We start from the raw sequence: 20,914 nt of genomic DNA, 5'->3' as shown, positions 1-20,914 counted from the left end.
AGCGCCTCCTTGGTGGTTTAACAAGCTCTGCTAGCCTCCTATCCCCAAGTCCACTTGGTGTAAGCCTTTGTGAGTTGCCGCAGAGGCTCGGCCATGGTGGCCAACTGAGGGATAAACCTCCTGCAGTATGTTGACATGGCAAGAAAGCTCCGTACATCTGTTGCACTGCGCTGTACAGGTGCACTTCGGATGGCGTCTGCCTTCTTGGGATCCATTTGCAGCCCCTCGAGCGAAAAGATGTAGTCCAAAACAAAATCAGAGCTTGTAGAACGTGTACTTCTTTTTGTGAAGGTTGAGGCCTGCAACAGTGTGCCGGTGGAGTATGGCTCTTAGAGATGATGATCCCCAGGAGTCTCTGAAAAGATAAGAATGTCATCACTGAGATGGAGCACCCATTCAAGGCCGGAATGCGTATCTCGAACAGCATTCTGGAAAAATAAACAAAAAACGGCTGAGTAGATCCCAAAACTAAGCTGCTTGTATCGCCGCAGCCCAACATGTGTGGAGAACATGGTAATATTTCTGCTCTCAGGGGCTAATTCCAGGAATTTAGATCCAGCTTGGAGAACCACTGGGCTCCGTTCAGGTCATCCATCGTAGGTGTGATGTGCCTCTCTCTCCTGATGGCGAAGTTAGGCAAACACATGTCCACGCATAGGCAGATAGCGACGAGCTGCTTTGGTTTGGGAGCAATCACCAGTGGCGACACCCACAGGGTAGGCCCAGTGGCCTTCTCAATGACTCCTTGGTCCTCCAAGGCCCGCATCTTTTTTTCCATCGCCGGTCTTAGATAGAATGGAACCTGGCAGTGTTGCAGCACCGTGGGCTGTAACAGTCGGGTCGATGTGCAATTTGATCTGCTTCCCCTAGAGCTTGCCCAGTCCTGTGAATAGCTGCGGAAACTCGTCCAGTAGTGCCTCTCCATGTGCGCTGTGAATTGGACATGCAAAAAAGACAAGCTCCATGTCCTCCGCGATATAGCACCCAAGGAGGGCCCCTCGGTTTCCCTCTACATGAATCATTGCCTTCATCGAGCGTCCTCTCCTGGAAACTGTCACTTCTGTAGCCCCTTGGAGAGGTAGAGGGTCTAGCCCAGGAGCACCTTTGATGTTCACAGTGCACATGGCGGCGGATGCCGCTTTTGTTCCCACCATCCAGCGAACGAGATGACGAAGATGTCTTCCTCCTCATAACATATGCTTCCTGTGCTCACCTGACCAGCATCCTCAACTGCACCGTCTGCGGGCATCAACTGCCTCACGGCTGCCATCTTGTCTTGTGCCGCCTTCTGCTTGGGACGCCCCCCTCAACACACCTTGGTAAAGTGGTTCATCTTCCCACATTTGACACAGGTTTTTCCTCTCGCTGGACAGTTTCGGGGTACCCTGTGTTCAAGTCCACAGTTGCTGCATTCCGTCTCCACCTGTTTCTGGGGGCGTGGTGGGGACACTGGCGAGCTTGCAGGGCATCAACCTCTTCTTCTTCCACAATGGTTTAAAGAGTTGTGCTGTGCGCCGCAGAAGACTGCCCTCTTGCGGCAGCCAAGGCATCCACCCAGCTGGTGGAGAGTTTGTGCCAGCGAGCCAGGATCACGATCTCGTCCAGTGTGATTCCAGGCTGTTGCAGCTGCATCGAAATCGTCAATGCCTCCTGTGTTAGGGAGTGTGTCGAAGAGCTCATACAGTTCATCGCCTCCCATGTGCAGCATGAGGGACCTTCAAACTGCACCATCCGTGTCTCTGATGGCCAGAGTAGTTGTACAGTTGGCTCATCCAGTGACGCCATCACGGCGAAGCCGTGGCGGGATAAGCCAGCAAGCTGAAGGGGTGCAACACTGCCACTGACGAGTGAACACCTGCATTGGGTGCTGGCTGCTGCTGGTCATGGAGCTCACTGCACTGTGGATCTGCCAATCACAGCCCGTGCAGTGCAGGTATAAGCAGCTGTCTCAGTCCCTGGTGTCTATGTTGTGTGTTCTACTTTTCTGTACAGACACCACTCGTGCATTTAATATTTTGTTATTATATTTTTTTTTTTTCTTGATCTTGCACCTCATGCCTGGGTGTGATCAGTCCTTTCCCCAGTCCTGCTGGTCACTAGAGAGGGATTGCACCTCTCAAATTTAAGTCTATGGCCCTCCTGGGCCAGATCCACAGCAGAAACACCTCAGCCAGCCTCAGGGTGGGGCCTTGCAGCATGATGGATCGGCTCTTGGAGCACCCAGACCGGCACGTCGATCGTCACACGAGGGGAACTCCCACTCACAGATGGATGCGCTGTGAGTGAGAGCAGTTCTTGTTGGGGGGGGGCCCTCTGAACCAGCAGGACCCAGCAGGCGGTCTGGGCCGCACACCGCGGGAAACTCGATGGCTTGCACTAACAAGCGCAACCAGGTGCTGATGGGCTGCTGTGTGCCAATCCACCTGACCGACGGAGCGCAGCACGCTAGGGCCGCACGGCTTCAGGCTTGCCAAGCGGGTCTTGCCGGGTGCGCGCCAGGCGCATGACAGGGTGGGGCACAGTGGAATCATCTCGCCCTTGATGCTAGTGTAGTGAGGCTCCACTGTGCATCGTCGTTATGGCTCACGCTGCACACAAATGAATCACACAGTACTGCAGTGCAAACACATTGACTGCCAGGGTGAGCTGCCGCGACTATTTATAATCTCGTATGAGGGCCAAGCCCACATGCCCCCATATAGCAACACTGTATAGGAGAGCCCGAGTGGCTCTCTACAACTGTCATATGGACTCAGTCTTCTGGCTGCATTTCTGCCTATTAAATGAGTTGCATTGAAGTTTTAAGGGAAACACAATACATTTAGTACAATTTAGAATGTAGATGTGTATTTCCAGCCCACAGGTGTCGCAACATGAAAGGGTCCGTCATGGATGCCTCTACTGTGTGCCTTGTTAACACTTTTGTGCACTAGTGGGTGTGAAGCCTGGGAGCTGGAAGCCACCCTTTTATTCAAAATAGGACAGACTAAAAACAACGTTTTAAAAAACAGACTTCAGCAGTGCTGTGAATGAAACAACTTGGCAATCAATTGGAAAGATTTAATGCGCAGCAAAGGTAGAGTGACCAGATTTTGAGAAGTCAAAACCGGGACAGGACAGACATAAAAGAAGGTCTAAAGCCTCTAGTTTTACTTCTATGTCAGGACTGTCCCGGTTTTTGCGTAGTGGTGTAACCATGTAGCCCAACTCATGTGCTGCCTGAAAGAAACAAATAAAATGCTTTAATTCTTTCAGACTTCAGAAGCGGCTGTGCCGTGCTTTGCAAGATGACTTCACCTTTGTCACAAAAACCGGGACATCTGTTTAATTTTAAAAGAAGCATCAGGACACCGGGACAGTCCTCTGAAAACCGGGACTGTCCGGGGAAATGAGGAACGTCTGGTCACCCTAAGTAAAGGCAATGAAGAGTAAAAGAGAATCACCATGATAGAGATGTAAGATGGTTGTATCTAAACCGTTGTCATACATGTAGAAAGCACATTCTCATCAGTGACCCATTGCTCTTCAGAGTTATGACATTTGCAAATCCCGAAAGACTCACAATATAGCTACTGAGATTATACTTCCATTATTACGACTTATTATTATATGCAATGTGATACACTAATGAAACGATAGCGTACATTTTCCTTCACAATATTGGAAGAATAATAGATGCAGTAACCCACCAACAAAATAATGAATAATTACTGATAACGCAAGTAAAACATAAATACGAATAAACACAGAAGAAAATATTTTAAAAAGCGGTTTTTAAACCAGCAAGGATGCCGGCCTTGCATAGTCTATGACCGCTGTTAGCACTCTAGTCTTTTCTATAAACATGGCGTTACGTAAGACTGACAGCATGGAGGCACCTGGGCTTCTCTAATCGTAGGTTGCCTACCCTCGCTTGTGCTGCCTTCAAACTTTTTCCGCGATTCCGGTGACATCCACTGTCTCTTGCTCTTCATCTTATGCTTCTGAACTGACCCCTTCCTGTGAGATGCCGGACCATCATGCAGCCTCTTTCCCAAAGTGTTCATCGGCGCCATTGCTGTGAACGAACACCGTCTGCAGACTGTAAAAGAGAAGACAATAAATAACGAGAGCGGACTACTGCACAAGACTAGTCTCAATTTTAGTTTATAATGGTAGAGGCGACTACGAGACAAGTCCGCAGCCATGTTGGGTGTGGGTCGACATGTGTTTGAAATGTTTATATGTGGCATTGGGTAAACCAAATGCAATGCTTCCTTTTGGTTATAAATAGTGGCCTTCGTATGGCAGCATCTGTTCGAAGCAGGATGACATGGCAAGTATTTCACTGCCCTGGCCGCTAAAAGAAAAAATTCACAAAGTTACCATAAATCAATATTTTTTTCCCTTATCAGTAAATACTTTGACCGTAAATGTGAGAAGAAAACCCATTAGCTGCTAACCCCACCACCCCTTAGAATTCAAAACCTTTTTGTGGCTATTTGGAGTAGTTTGGGGGTCCTCCATAGCTCAACAAGTGAATCCGGCCTCATGTCCCCGTGCTGAAAAAACAGTAGTTTGTGTGTGTTCTGATGTGCTCTTATGTCCTCAGAAAAGGTTTACTTTGCTCGATATGAAACTGTCGAAATAGTATTTTTATTTCATGTAGAAAAGATTCCAAGACCAGAAACCAATGACCGCTGATCAGTGTAGGAGCTTGAGTAAGTAAGCATTGAGTGAACATGGCAAGCAAAAATATGTGAGAGGGACCCCAATTTAAAAACACATGCCAGAAAAAGTGAGTCAACGTGACCATGTGATTAATAGTGAGAACAAAAGTACCGGACAGTTTATATTTAAAGTGTAAAAAGCGTATACCGAGACTGTGAGGTGAAGTGTGCTAAGTACGAGAGTAGAGCAGTACTGAGAGAGACCAGGCATATGGGTGAGTAAGAACACAAAAGGGGAGATACAGAACCATACATAATAAGAAGGTAACTGAGAAACAGCAAGGGGGAGGGCCCATGTGAGCCAAAGTAAGTGACTCATACCTGGGCCGTCCGGCCAGAGTGGTAGATAATAATCAGCTATGTGCGCTATAGTAGGTGAAATAGATCTGGGAAGGGAGAAAAAAGATTATATTCGATATGGTTGGCTATGAGTAGCCAATAGAGAAACAAGATCAGAGAGTGATCGTAGGAATAATAAAAGAATAATAAAAGATAAGGTGGTCTGGAGGAGAAGTAATAAGAATAAGTAGTCTGACTAAAAAGCAAAGTAAGTCACTGTGTATATACCTTATTGGATTAGTAGAACTGAGAGTAGTATGGCTGCCCAAGCAGCAGCAGGTGAGTTAGGTGTTGAGCACGTAGGTTAAAACAGGTATAAAAAGCCCTGATAAGCCACTGAGTCAAAACCTAGAGAGGTGTCAAACAAAAAATGAAAAAAGGAAAGATACATGAATGGGTAAAGCCTGTATACAGGGAACAGAGGCAAGACCCAATCTGTGGGAAATGTATCTGTAATTGTGTGTTTAGAGGCCAGTAGTGAGTCTAGTCCTGTAGGACGGTAAGGTGAACCTGACGTAATGAGACATGTATCAAAACAAACTGGTAAAGTTTGCCTGAAAAGTTAGGTAAAGCGATACTACAAGGCTTGAATGGTGAAGTTGGTCTTAGTAAAACGAAGCGCTAATGTGAAGGCCAGTTTAGACTCCGTTAATAACGTGAATTGATCTGCCAAATGTTAACGTGGTCCGAGTGCCAATAGTGACGAACCCAAGCGGCAAAGAAAGTGTGTGGTGAGAAATGGCTGTGAGGCGGGGGGATTGCAAGGTGCTCAGAAGCAGGTCCGGAGAGAAAGAGCGGCTGTGTGCTGCAAGTTTAAAAAGCAGCACGTAACTCAAAAAGTAGTGTTTAGCCAAGGGTGGACCGGAGGCGAACGCGTGCGTGAGTGAAGACTCAGCAATTAGGATTGTTGGCACAATATGTTTAACAAAGACGGAAAGGCCGCGGGGATTGCTGGTGAAGAAAGGACGTATGGCAAGGCTAACGAGCAGCATGTAACATAAATGGTGGTGGTAGCCAAAAGTAAATATAGCGCGAGCGCGAGGTAAGACTCAGCAGTTGGCACTAATAATACTAAAAAATAACATAACACTCTCTGATCTTGTTTCTCTATTGGCTACTCATAGCCAACCATATCGAATATAATCTTATTTCTCCCTTCCCAGATCTATTTCACCTACTATAGCGCACATAGCTGATTATTATCTACCACTCTGGCTGGACGGCCCAGGTATGAGTCACTTACTTTGGCTCCCATGGGCCCTCCCCCTTGCTGTTTCTCAGTTACCTTCTTATTATGTATGGTTCTGTATCTCCCCTTTTGTGTTCTTACTCACCCATATGCCTGGTCTCTCTCAGTACTGCTCTACTCTCGTACTTATCACACTTCACCTCACAGTCTCTGTATACGCTTTTTACACTTTAAATATAAACTGTCCGGTACTTTTGTTCTCACTAATAATCACATGGTCACGTTGACTCACTTTTTCTGGCATGTGTTTTTTAATTGGGGTCCCTCTCACATATTTTTGCTTGCCATGTTTACTCAATGCTTACTTACTCAAGCTCCTACACTGATCACCGGTCATTGGTTTCTGGTCTTGGAATCTTTTCTACATGGTCACCAATGAGTCCACTATCGATTCCACACACATATATATACCAATTTTTGCTTTCATTACTATTTTTTGCAGCCTCGATGAAGTCACTTGTGTGACGAAACACGTGTTGGCTGTATATCTATGATGGTACTATGATCTCTAACACCCACAAATAAAGGCATCATCTACTAACAAGACTCAAGACTTTTCTTCAACATCATACTTCCTCCAACCTACAACACACCATCAAGGATTTTCATCCTTGCCATATTATTGGACAATACATTCTGTGTGCTGTGGCCAAATTGTTCCATTTTTGTCCTTGGGTACTTTGATACCCGTTTTGGTGCCTTTTGGGTAGTAGGGCACTGGGCCAGGTTGCACCAGACTGCTTTTTCTTATATACCTGTTGAAAATTATTGTTTTACTGCCTAGAAGTGCGTCATTTTTCACCCTTACTACCCTTGTGTTTCTTTTTTCCAGGTCATACACTACAATTGTACTTCCGCTTCCAATCCGATGCAAAAGGAAAACATTCGGATAGAAGATACAGAAAAAGGACTATGCCAAATCCACAGTGTATATTCACCAACACGGCGGCCATCAAGCATTGGCAATGACTCTGCAGCTGGGCACACCAAACCTTTTTTTCGTAATGGAGGAAACTATTGTAGAAGTTGGAAGCACGCTGCACACATTTTAATTTGTTTTGCACATGGAACATTTAAGTGCAGTTTTATAAAGCGCAAACTAGCCACAAAGGAATCAGAGTGCTCTTCGTGACATTGAAATCCTTTTACACACAAGACAGATGTTTCACTTTTCTTGGAACATGTAAGTTAAGAATCACGGGATATTAAGCAGAGGTCAGGATTCGAACCTCAAATTTATTTCAAAGTGTCACTTCGAATTCTGTCAGGACAGGAGGCGAGGATTATGCAGTCCTTTCTTCACTTTTTTAATACAGCAAGTTCAAAGATCAAATATTAAAACTTCAACTCCCATGATGCCCATGACTGTAACCATAACAACCAGTAAACCAATCATTTGTCCATCTGAATGTCCATATAAATGTCAGACGGGAGCAGTCCCTCTTTCTTCACCGCTGCCAGTCAGTTAAGTCCTCGCTTCCTTAATGTTCTCTTACAAGGGGTTGTCGGGGATTGCCTTGTGTTTCATTTGCGCATTGTGCTGAGCGCATTCACTGTTTTTCTGGTATTTTGCAAACTTTAAAGCGGAGGTGAGACCAGCGGTAGGCTACGGCCTGAGTGCACAGTGGGGTGACTACCAAAGCCGCTATGGGCGCGCTTGCCTGCCGTTATTGCACTCTGACAAACGCTTGACAGGTCGCGCTGCAGCACTTTATTAGCACGTGCACAAGCTGCTGACGTGTGTGGAACTGCTCAAACCCTGCCCTCGGGTTTTTTGAGCGGATTAGTGCCCCCCTCCTAACCCCCGCTGACATCGTGCTCACAATAGGTGCAGGCTAGGCCTGCCAAATCTTCACCTGGTGGGGAAACACAACAGTGTAATTTCACAGCCACCAATTAACTGTGGAGCACAGCGAGTGGGGCTGCCCTTAAATAATTTAGTATTTGGGCGAATTCTGGTGCTCTCACCCACACAAAAATTCACATTCCCTGAAAGGGAGTACGATATATATTTTTTCTGTCCCTACGATCCAGAGTCAGATTCCGATGGAGTTGGAGTTCTTTGAGGACCATTCCTACGCTCCTTCCTTAGTGGCTGAGTGTAGGAAGTTGGCTCTGTATGTGCTATTTCAAAGTAAGGAATAGCATGCACAGAGTCCAAGGGTTCCCCTTAGAGGTAAAATAGTGGTAAAAATAGATAATACTAATGCTCTATTTTGTGGTAGTGTGGTCGAGCAGTAGGCTTATCCAAGGAGTAGTGTTAAGCATTTGTTGTACATACACATAGACAATAAATGAGGTACACACACTCAGAGACAAATCCAGCCAATAGGTTTTGTTATAGAAAAATATCTTTTCTTAGTTTATTTTAAGAACCACAGGTTCAAATTTAACATGTAATATCTTGTTTGAAAGGTATTGCAGGTAAGTACATTAGGAACTTTGAATCATTTCAATTGCATGTATACTTTTCAAGTTATTCACAAATAGCTACTTTAAAAGTGGACACAGTGCAATTTTCACAGTTCCTGGGGGAGGTAAGTTTTTGTTAGTTTTACCAGGTAAGTAAGACACTTACAGGGTTCAGTTCTTGGTCCAAGGTAGCCCACCATTGGGGGTTCAGAGCAACCCCAAAGTTACCACACCAGCAGCTCAGGGCCGGTCAGGTGCAGAGTTCAAAGTGGTGCCCAAAACGCATAGGCTATAATGGAGAGAAGGGGTGCCCCGGTTCCGGTCTGCTTGCAGGTAAGTACCCGCGTCTTCGGAGGGCAGACCAGGGGGGTTTTGTAGGGCACCGGGGGGGACACAAGCCCACACAGAAATTTCACCCTCAGCAGCGCGGGGGCGGCCGGGTGCAGTGTAGAAACAAGCGTCGGGTTTTCAATGTTAGTCTATGAGAGATCAAGGGATCTCTTTAGCGCTGCAGGCAGGCAAGGGGGGGGGCTTCCTCAGGGAAACCTCCACTTGGGCAAGGGAGAGGGACTCCTGGGGGTCACTTCTGCAGTGAAAGTCCGGTCCTTCAGGTCCTGGGGGCTGCGGGTGCAGGGTCTTTTCCAGGCGTCGGGACTTAGGTTTCAGAGAGTCGCGGTCAGGGGAAGCCTCGGGATTCCCTCTGTAGGCGGCGCTGTGGGGGCTCAGGGGGGACAGGTTTTGGTACTCACAGTCGTAGAGTAGTCCGGGGGTCCTCCCTGAGGTGTTGGTTCTCCACCAGCCGAGTCGGGGTCGCCGGGTGCAGTGTTGCAAGTCTCACGCTTCTTGCGGGGAGTTGCAGGGTTCTTTAAAGCTGCTTCTTGAAACAAAGTTGCAGTCTTTTTGGAGCAGGTCCGCTGTCCTCGGGAGTTTCTTGTCGTCGTCGAAGCAGGGCAGTCCTCAGAGGATTCAGAGGTCGCTGGTCCCTTTGGAAGGCGTCGCTGGAGCAGAGTTCTTTGGAAGGCAGGAGACAGGCCGGTGAGTTTCTGGAGCCAAGGCAGTTGTCGTCTTCTGGTCTTCCTCTGCAGGGGTTTTCAGCTGGGCAGTCCTTCTTCTTGTTGTTGCAGGAATGTAATTTTCTAGGGTTCAGGGTAGCCCTTAAATACTAAATTTAAGGGCGTGTTTAGGTCTGGGGGGTTAGTAGCCAATGGCTACTAGCCCTGAGGGTGGGTACACCCTCTTTGTGCCTCCTCCCAAGGGGACGGGGTCACAATCCTAACCCTATTGGGGGAATCCTCCATCTGCAAGATGGAGGATTTCTAAAAGTCAGTCACCTCAGCTCAGGACACCTTAGGGGCTGTCCTGACTGGCCAGTGACTCCTCCTTGTTGCTTTCTTTGTTCCCTCCAGCCTTGCCGCCAAAAGTGGGGGCCGTGGCCGGAGGGGGCGGGCAACTCCACTAAGCTGGAGTGCCCTGCTGGGCTGTGACAAAGGGGTGAGCCTTTGAGGCTCACCGCCAGGTGTCACAGCTCCTGCCTGGGGGAGGTGTTAGCATCTCCACCCAGTGCAGGCTTTGTTACTGGCCTCAGAGTGACAAAGGCACTCTCCCCATGGGGCCAGCAACATGTCTCTGGTGTGGCAGGCTGCTGGAACTAGTCAGCCTACACAGACAGTCGGTTAAGTTTCAGGGGGCACCTCTAAGGTGCCCTCTGTGGTGTATTTTACAATAAAATGTACACTGGCATCAGTGTGCATTTATTGTGCTGAGAAGTTTGATACCAAACTTCCCAGTTTTCAGTGTAGCCATTATGGTGCTGTGGAGTTCGTGTTTGACAGACTCCCAGACCATATACTCTTATGGCTACCCTGCACTTACAATGTCTAAGGTTTTGTTTAGACACTGTAGGGGTACCATGCTCATGCACTGGTACCCTCACCTATGGTATAGTGCACCCTGCCTTAGGGCTGTAAGGCCTGCTAGAGGGGTGTCTTACCTATACTGCATAGGCAGTGAGAGGCTGGCATGGCACCCTGAGGGGAGTGCCATGTCGACTTACTCGTTTTGTCCTCACTAGCACACACAAGCTGGCAAGCAGTGTGTCTGTGCTGAGTGAGAGGTCTCCAGGGTGGCATAAGACATGCTGCAGCCCTTAGAGACCTTCCTTGGCATCAGGGCCCTTGGTACTAGAAGTACCAGTTACAAGGGACTTATCTGGATGCCAGGGTCTGCCAATTGTGGATACAAAAGTACAGGTTAGGGAAAGAACACTGGTGCTGGGGCCTGGTTAGCAGGCCTCAGCACACTTTCAATTGTAAACATAGCATCAGCAAAGGCAAAAAGTCAGGGGGCAACCATGCCAAGGAGGCATTTCCTTACACAACCCCCCCCCCAAACGAAAGAGGATGAGACTAACCTTTCCCAAGAGAGTCTTCATTTTCTAAGTGGAAGAACCTGGAAAGGCCATCTGCATTGGCATGGGCAGTCCCAGGTCTGTGTTCCACTATAAAGTCCATTCCCTGTAGGGAGATGGACCACCTCAACAGTTTAGGATTTTCACCTTTCATTTGCATCAGCCATTTGAGAGGTCTGTGGTCAGTTTGAACTAGGAAGTGAGTCCCAAAGAGGTATGGTCTCAGCTTCTTCAGGGACCAAACCACAGCAAAGGCCTCCCTCTCAATGGCACTCCAACGCTGCTCCCTGGGGAGTAACCTCCTGCTAATGAAAGCAACAGGCTGGTCAAGGCCATCATCATTTGTTTGGGACAAAACTGCCCCTATCCCATGTTCAGAGGCATCAGTCTGCACAATGAACTGCTTAGAATACTCTGGAGCTTTTAGAACTGGTGCTGAGCACATCGCTTGTTTCAGGGTGTCAAAGGCCTGTTGGCATTCCACAGTCCAGTTCACTTTCTTGGGCATTTTCTTGGAGGTGAGTTCAGTGAGGGCTGTCACAATGGATCCATATCCCTTCACAAACCTCCTGTAATACCCAGTCAAGCCAAGGAATGCCCTGACTTGAGTCTGGGTTTTTGGAGCTACCCAGTCCAGAATAGTCTGGATCTTGGGTTGGAGTGGCTGAACTTGGCCTCCACCTACAAGGTGTCCCAAGTAAACCACAGTTCCCTGCCCTATCTGGCATTTGGATGCCTTGATAGAGAGGCCTGCAGATTGCAGAGCCTTCAAAACCTTCTTCAGGTGGACCAGGTGATCCTGCCAGGTGGAGCTAAAGACAGCAATATCATCAAGATAAGCTGTGCTAAAGGACTCCAAGCCAGCAAGGACTTGATTCACCAACCTTTGGAAGGTGGCAGGGGCATTCTTTAAACCAAAGGGCATAACAGTAAACTGATAATGCCCATCAGGTGTGGAGAATGCTGTTTTCTCTTTTGCTCCAGGTGCCATTTTTATTTGCCAGTACCCTGCTGTCAAGTCAAAGGTACTTAAGAATTTGGCAGCACCTAATTTATCTATGAGCTCATCAGCTCTAGGAATTGGATGAGCATCTGTCTTGGTGACAGAATTGAGCCCTCTGTAATCCACACAAAACCTCATCTCTTTCTTTCCCTCTTTGGTGTGAGGTTTGGGGACTAAGACCACTGGGCTAGCCCAGGGGCTGTCAGAGCGCTCGATTACTCCCAATTCCAGCATCTTGTGGACTTCCACCTTGATGCTTTCCTTAACATGGTCAGACTGTCTAAAGATTTTGTTTTTGACAGGCATGCTGTCTCCTGTGTCCACATCATGGGTACACAGGTGTGTCTGACCAGGGGTTAAGGAGAAGAGTTCAGGAAACTGTTGTAGGACTCTCCTACAATCAGCTTGCTGTTGGCCAGAGAGGGTGTCTGAGTAGATCACTCCATCTACTGTGCCATCTTTTGGGTCTGATGACAGAAGACCAGGGAGAGGTTCACTCTCTGCCTCCTGATCCTCATCTGTTACCATCAACAGATTCACATCAGCCCTGTCATGGAAGAGCTTAAGGCGGTTCACATGGATCACCCTCTTGGGGCTCCTGCTTGTGCCCAGGTCCACCAGGTAGGTGACCTGACTCTTCCTTTCTAGCACTGGGTAAGGGCCACTCCATTTGTCCTGGAGTGCCCTGGGAGCCACAGGCTCCAGAACCCAGACTTTCTGCCCTGGTTGGAACTCAACCAGTGCAGCCTTTTGGTCATACCAAAACTTCTGGAGCTGTTGGCTGGCCTCAAGGTTTTTGGTTGCCTTTTTCATGTACTCTGCCATTCTAGAGCGAAGGCCAAGTACATAGTCCACTATGTCTTGTTTAGGCTCATGGAGAGGTCTCTCCCAGCCTTCTTTAACAAGAGCAAGTGGTCCCCTTACAGGATGACCAAACAGAAGTTCAAAGGGTGAGAATCCTACTCCCTTCTGTGGCACCTCTCTGTAAGCGAAAAGCAGACATGGCAAGAGGACATCCCATCTCCTTTTGAGTTTTTCTGGGAGCCCCATGATCATGCCTTTTAATGTCTTGTTGAATCTCTCAACCAAGCCATTAGTTTGTGGATGGTAAGGTGTAGAGAATTTATAAGTCACTCCACACTCATTCCACATATGCTTCAGGTATGCTGACATGAAGTTGGTACCTCTGTCAGACACCACCTCCTTAGGGAAACCCACTCTGGTAAAGATACCAATGAGGGCCTTGGCTACTGCAGGGGCAGTAGTCGACCTAAGGGGAATAGCTTCAGGATACCTGGTAGCATGATCCACTACTACCAGGATATACATATTTCCTGAGGCTGTGGGAGGTTCTAGTGGACCAACTATGTCCACACCCACTCTTTCAAAGGGAACCCCCACCACTGGAAGTGGAATGAGGGGGGCCTTTGGATGCCCACCTGTCTTACCACTGGCTTGACAGGTGGGGCAGGAGAGGCAAAACTCCTTAACCATGTTGGACATATTGGGCCAGTAGAAGTGGTTGACTAGCCTCTCCCACGTCTTGGTTTGTCCCAAATGTCCAGCAAGGGGAAAGTCATGGGCCAATTTTAGGATGAACTCTCTGAACAGCTGAGGCACTACCACTCTCCTAGTGGCACCAGGTTTGGGGTCTCTGGCCTCAGTGTACAGGAGTCCATCTTCCCAATAGACCCTATGTGTTCCATTTTTCTTGCCCTTGGACTCTTCAGCAGCTTGCTGCCTAAGGCCTTCAAGAGAGGGACAGGTTTCTTGTCCCTTACACAGCTCATCCCTTGAGGGTCCCCCTGGGCCTAAGAGCTCAACCTGATAAGGTTCAAGCTCCAAAGGCTCAGTTCCCTCAGAGGGCAGAACTTCTTCCTGAGAAGAGAGGTTCCCTTTCTTTTGCTGTGTTGCAGTTGGTTTCCCAACTGACTTTCCTGTTCTCTTGGTAGGCTGGGCCATTCTTCCAGACTCCAGCTCTACTTGTTCACCCTGTGCCTTGCATTGTGCTCTTGTTTTCACACACACCAGTTCAGGGATACCCAGCATTGCTGCATGGGTTTTTAGTTCTACCTCAGCCCATGCTGAGGACTCCAGGTCATTTCCAAGCAGACAGTCCACTGGGATATTTGAGGAGACCACCACCTGTTTCAGGCCATTGACCCCTCCCCATTCTAAAGTAACCATTGCCATGGGATGTACTTTTCTCTGATTGTCAGCGTTGGTGACTGTGTAAGTTTTTCCAGTCAGGTATTGGCCAGGGGAAACCAGTTTTTCTGTCACCATGGTGACACTGGCACCTGTATCCCTCAGGCCCTCTATTCTAGTCCCATTAATTAAGAGTTGCTGTCTGTATTTTTGCATGTTAGGCGGCCAGACAGCTAGTGTGGCTAAATCCACCCCACCCTCAGAAACTAGAGTAGCTTCAGTGTGGACCCTGATTTGCTCTGGGCACACTGTTGATCCCACTTGGAGACTAGCCATACCAGTGTTACCTGGATGGGAGTTTGGAGTGGAACCTTTCTTGGGACAGGCCTTGTCTCCAGTTTGGTGTCCATGCTGTTTACAGCTATGACACCAGGCCTTTTTGGGATCAAAGTTTTTACCCTTGTACCCACTGTTTTGTGAAGAGGCTCTGGGCCCACCCTCCTGTGCAGGTTTTTGGGGGCCTGTAGAAGACTCTTTACTATTTTTAGTTTTGGTTGTCTCATCACCCTTCCCCTGGGGAGTCTTTGTGACCCCTTTCTTTTGGTCACCCCCTGTTGAAGTCTTGGACACCCTTGTCTTGACCCAATGGTCCGCCTTCTTTCCCAATTCTTGGGGAGAAATTGGTCCTAGGTCTACCAGATGCTGATGCAGTTTATCATTGAAACAATTACTTAACAGGTGTTCTTTCACAAATAAATTGTACAGCCCATCATAATTACTTACACCACTGCCTTGAATCCAACCATCTAGTGTTTTCACTGAGTAGTCTACAAAGTCAACCCGGTCTGGCTCGAGGATTTTTGAGCCCCCCTGAATCTAATCCTATACTCCTCAGTGGAGAATCCAAAGCCCTCAATCAGGGTACCCTTCATGAGGTCATAAGATTCTGCATCTTGTCCAGAGAGTGTGAGGAGTCTATCCCTACACTTTCCTGTGAACATTTCCCAAAGGAGAGCACCCCAGTGAGATCTGTTCACTTTTCTGGTTACACAAGCCCTCTCAAAAGCTGTGAACCATTTGGTGATGTCATCACCATCTTCATATTTAGTTACAATCCCTTTGGGGATTTTCAACATGTCAGGAGAATCTCTGACCCTATTTATGTTGCTGCCACCATTGATGGGTCCTAGGCCCATCTCTTGTCTTTCCCTCTCTATGGCTAGGATCTGTCTTTCCAAAGCCAATCTTTTGGCCATCCTGGCTAACTGGATGTCCTCTTCACTGGGGTTATCCTCAGTGATTTCAGAGGTGTTGGTCTCTCCTGTGAGGGAACCAGCATCTCTGACTATTATTTTTGGAGTCAGGGTTTGAGGGACCCTGTTCTCCCTAGATAGGACTGGTAGGGGGGAATTTTCCTCCTGGTCACTATCCTCTTCCTCTGAGTTGCCACCCTCAGAGGGGTTGGCCTTTTCAAACTCTGCCAAAAGCTCCTGGAGCTGTATTTTGGTAGGTTTGGGGCCCATTGTTATTTTCTTTATTTTACAGAGTGACCTTAGCTCCCTCATCTTAAGATGGAGGTAAGGTGTGGTGTCGAGTTCCACCACAGTCACATCTGTGCTAGACATTTTGCTTCTAAAAGTTGGAATACTTTTTAAGAATCTACAACTGGTTCTAGAATCTAATTCAAACTTTTACAAACTTTTAAACTCTAAAAGAAATGCTAAACAGGATCTAACACAAGGCCCTAGCAGGTCTTTTAAGAATTTAGAAAACTTTTCAAATTGCAAAAATCAATTTCTAATGACAATTTTGGAATTTGTCGTGTGATCAGGTATTGGCTGAGTAGTCCAGCAAATGCAAAGTCTTGTACCCCACCGCTGATCCACCAATGTAGGAAGTTGGCTCTGTATGTGCTATTTCAAAGTAAGGAATAGCATGCACAGAGTCCAAGGGTTCCCCTTAGAGGTAAAATAGTGGTAAAAATAGATAATACTAATGCTCTATTTTGTGGTAGTGTGGTCGAGCAGTAGGCTTATCCAAGGAGTAGTGTTAAGCATTTGTTGTACATACACATAGACAATAAATGAGGTACACACACTCAGAGACAAATCCAGCCAATAGGTTTTGTTATAGAAAAATATCTTTTCTTAGTTTATTTTAAGAACCACAGGTTCAAATTTAACATGTAATATCTTGTTTGAAAGGTATTGCAGGTAAGTACATTAGGAACTTTGAATCATTTCAATTGCATGTATACTTTTCAAGTTATTCACAAATAGCTACTTTAAAAGTGGACACAGTGCAATTTTCACAGTTCCTGGGGGAGGTAAGTTTTTGTTAGTTTTACCAGGTAAGTAAGACACTTACAGGGTTCAGTTCTTGGTCCAAGGTAGCCCACCATTGGGGGTTCAGAGCAACCCCAAAGTTACCACACCAGCAGCTCAGGGCCGGTCAGGTGCAGAGTTCAAAGTGGTGCCCAAAACGCATAGGCTATAATGGAGAGAAGGGGGTGCCCCGGTTCCGGTCTGCTTGCAGGTAAGTACCCGCGTCTTCGGAGGGCAGACCAGGGGGGTTTTGTAGGGCACCGGGGGGGACACAAGCCCACACAGAAATTTCACCCTCAGCAGCGCGGGGGCGGCCGGGTGCAGTGTAGAAACAAGCGTCGGGTTTTCAATGTTAGTCTATGAGAGATCAAGGGATCTCTTTAGCGCTGCAGGCAGGCAAGGGGGGGGCTTCCTCGGGGAAACCTCCACTTGGGCAAGGGAGAGGGACTCCTGGGGGTCACTTCTGCAGTGAAAGTCCGGTCCTTCAGGTCCTGGGGGCTGCGGGTGCAGGGTCTTTTCCAGGCGTCGGGACTTAGGTTTCAGAGAGTCGCGGTCAGGGGAAGCCTCGGGATTCCCTCTGCAGGCGGCGCTGTGGGGGCTCAGGGGGGACAGGTTTTGGTACTCACAGTCGTAGAGTAGTCCGGGGGTCCTCCCTGAGGTGTTGGTTCTCCACCAGCCGAGTCGGGGTCGCCGGGTGCAGTGTTGCAAGTCTCACGCTTCTTGCGGGGAGTTGCAGGGTTCTTTAAAGCTGCTTCTTGAAACAAAGTTGCAGTCTTTTTGGAGCAGGTCCGCTGTCCTCGGGAGTTTCTTGTCGTCGTCGAAGCAGGGCAGTCCTCAGAGGATTCAGAGGTCGCTGGTCCCTTTGGAAGGCGTCGCTGGAGCAGAGTTCTTTGGAAGGCAGGAGACAGGCCGGTGAGTTTCTGGAGCCAAGGCAGTTGTCGTCTTCTGGTCTTCCTCTGCAGGGGTTTTCAGCTGGGCAGTCCTTCTTCTTGTTGTTGCAGGAATCTAATTTTCTAGGGTTCAGGGTAGCCCTTAAATACTAAATTTAAGGGCGTGTTTAGGTCTGGGGGGTTAGTAGCCAATGGCTACTAGCCCTGAGGGTGGGTACACCCTCTTTGTACCTCCTCCCAAGGGGAGGGGGTCACAATCCTAACCCTATTGGGGGAATCCTCCATCTGCAAGATGGAGGATTTCTAAAAGTCAGAGTCACCTCAGCTCAGGACACCTTAGGGGCTGTCCTGACTGGCCAGTGACTCCTCCTTGTTGCTTTCTTTGTTCCCTCCAGCCTTGCCGCCAAAAGTGGGGGCCGTGGCCGGAGGGGGCGGGCAACTCCACTAAGCTGGAGTGCCCTGCTGGGCTGTGACAAAGGGGTGAGCCTTTGAGGCTCACCGCCAGGTGTCACAGCTCCTGCCTGGGGGAGGTGTTAGCATCTCCACCCAGTGCAGGCTTTGTTACTGGCCTCAGAGTGACAAAGGCACTCTCCCCATGGGGCCAGCAACATGTCTCTGGTGTGGCAGGCTGCTGGAACTAGTCAGCCTACACAGACAGTCGGTTAAGTTTCAGGGGGCACCTCTAAGGTGCCCTCTGTGGTGTATTTTACAATAAAATGTACACTGGCATCAGTGTGCATTTATTGTGCTGAGAAGTTTGATACCAAACTTCCCAGTTTTCAGTGTAGCCATTATGGTGCTGTGGAGTTCGTGTTTGACAGACTCCCAGACCATATACTCTTATGGCTACCCTGCACTTACAATGTCTAAGGTTTTGTTTAGACACTGTAGGGGTACCATGCTCATGCACTGGTACCCTCACCTATGGTATAGTGCACCCTGCCTTAGGGCTGTAAGGCCTGCTAGAGGGGTGTCTTACCTATACTGCATAGGCAGTGAGAGGCTTGCATGGCACCCTGAGGGGAGTGCCATGTCGACTTACTCGTTTTGTCCTCACTAGCACACACAAGCTGGCAAGCAGTGTGTGTGCTGAGTGAGAGGTCTCCAGGGTGGCATAAGACATGCTGCAGACCTTCCTTGGCATCAGGGCCCTTGGTACTAGAAGTACCAGTTACAAGGGACTTATCTGGATGCCAGGGTCTGCCAATTGTGGATACAAAAGTACAGGTTAGGGAAAGAACACTGGTGCTGGGGCCTGGTTAGCAGGCCTCAGCACACTTTCAATTGTAAACATAGCATCAGCAAAGGCAAAAAGTCAGGGGGCAACCATGCCAAGGAGGCATTTCCTTACACTGAGGAAGTGTGGCTCCCTCAATGCCAATTACCCGCTGGGGTGGACAAACTCCTTTCGCAGGTGGTAGCTAAGGCCTTAGCACTCCTGCAAGATAGAGTTGACAAATTAATGGGCCAAGTTTCGAACGTCTCTAGCATACGAGGGCCAGTGCCTCTAGTAGCTTCTACTTCTCTAGGCCAACTAAGCGTGACGCGGGGCATCTGGAAGGTTTCAACAAATTGAGAGAGACCTTCTGTAAGAGTGCGTGGACGCTCACAAACATACCCTACCAGGAGAATGCAAAACCCATAGAGCATGGTGGCGCGGCTACCGTAGAGAGGGATACCTTCATGGGATCTCCCCGTTCCTGTGAAGGGGGGGGGGAGAAACTGATGATGAGAGCTCATCGGACGAGGGGTGTGTTTTGGGCACACCTTGGAGCCCATCAGCGACCACCTCTAGCCTAGAGGAGGAGAGGCCGGACGATTCTGATATGTTTGACCCGGAGGACATATACCATCCAAGGTCCTCAGAATGGGTCCCAGACCCCAAAGTAGTGGCTTATGTGGCTAAGACGATTCAGCACCCTTTAGAGAAGGAGGTTGTCCACGTTGTGTTTTGGGGCATTTCCTGTCGCAGCCACTAGGCCTACCGACACAAGCGAGGTACCATTTTTATCAGGAGACTTGGGGGTAATGCCGGGTGGAAGGAAATTTGTGGCTTCTCTCAGATTCCAGAACTTTCCATCACCAGAATGTGAGGAAAAAGTGTTTTTTTCCAAATGTTGAGGTTTACAAAGGATTCTGGGTAACAGAACCTGGTGAGAGCCCCACAAGTCACCCAATTCTTAATTACCCTATCTATGTGTCTAGTTTTAAAAAATGTATAGGTTTGCTAAGTTTCCCGAGATGTCGGCTGAGCTAGAGGCCAAAATCCACACCTAGGCACTTTGCAAAAAACAGGTCAGTTTTCTTGGGGGAAAATGTGATGTGACCACGTTGTGTTTTGGGCCATTTCCTGTCCCAGGCACTAGGCCTACTGACACAAGCGAGATACCATTGTTATCGGGAGACTTGGGGGAATGCTGAGTAGAAGGAAGTTTGTGGCTCCTATCAGATTCCAGAACTTTGCATTACCGAAATCTGAGGGAAAAGTGTTTTTTTTGCCAAATTTTGAGGTTTGCAAAGGATTCTGGGTAGCGGAACCTGCCGAGAGCCCCACAAGTCACCCCATCCTGGATTCCTCTAGGTGTCTAGTTTTTAAAAAAATGCACGTTTGCTAGGTTTTCCTAGGTGCCAGCTGAGCTGGAGGCCAAAATCCACAGATAGGAACTTTCCAAAAAACACATCAGATTTCAATGTAAAAATGTGATGTGTCCCTGTTGCGTTTCCTGTTGCAGGCAATAGGCCTACCCACACAAGTGAGGTACCATTTTTAATCGGGAGACTTGGGGGAACACAGAATAGAAGAACAAGTGTTATTGCCCCTTGTCTTTCTATACATTTTTTCTTCCAAATGTATGACAGTCTGTAAAAAAGAAGTGTATTTGAGAAATGCCCTGTAATTCACATGCTAGTATGGGGACCCCAGAATTCAGAGATGTGCAATTAACCACTGTTGCTTAACACCTTATCTTGTGCCCATTCTGGAAATACAAAGGTTTCCTTGGTATCTATTTTTTACTCTTTATATTTCACCAAATAAAAATCCATTGCAAGGTGCAGCTCATTTATTGGCTCTGGGTACCTAGGGTCCTTGATGAACCTACAAGCCCTATACATCACCACAACCAGAAGAGTCCAGCAGACGTAACAGTATATTGCTTTAAAACAATCTGCCACAACTGGAAAACGTTTTAGAAGAAAATGTGGACAGAAATGGTTCACCTCAATTTTAATATATATATTTTGTTTAATTTCAGTCGTTACTGTCCGTGGGAAAACCTTGATGGGTCTACACAAATGACCCCTTGCTGAATTTAGAATTTTGTCTACTTTTCAGAAATGTTTAGCTGCATTGGTTTCACACCCATTTCTGTCACTAACTGGAAGGAGGATGAAAGCACAAAATTTTTTAACAAGCATTTGCAATACAATGGGT

General features: G+C 47.9%; 1 protein-coding gene across 1 annotated transcript in view; it reads right to left on the bottom strand.

Moving 5' to 3' along the window:
• CCDC59 (coiled-coil domain containing 59) overlaps positions 1-5,091 on the bottom strand; it is an 85,457-nt gene extending 80,366 nt beyond the window's left edge. The window contains exons 1-2 of the mRNA XM_069228759.1: positions 5,031-5,091; positions 3,908-4,081 (exon numbers count right to left, since the gene is read on the bottom strand). Of these exons, the coding sequence (XP_069084860.1) occupies positions 3,908-4,055 (148 nt within the window). The 5' untranslated portion in view covers positions 4,056-4,081; positions 5,031-5,091. The remainder of the gene's footprint in view (positions 1-3,907; positions 4,082-5,030) is intronic.
• Between the last annotated feature and the right edge of the window lie 15,823 nt (positions 5,092-20,914).

This window comes from Pleurodeles waltl, chromosome 4_1 (genome assembly GCF_031143425.1).
Source record: "Pleurodeles waltl isolate 20211129_DDA chromosome 4_1, aPleWal1.hap1.20221129, whole genome shotgun sequence".
Lineage (NCBI taxonomy): Eukaryota > Metazoa > Chordata > Amphibia > Caudata > Salamandridae > Pleurodeles > Pleurodeles waltl.
This window is presented reverse-complemented; position numbering and strand designations above follow the sequence as displayed.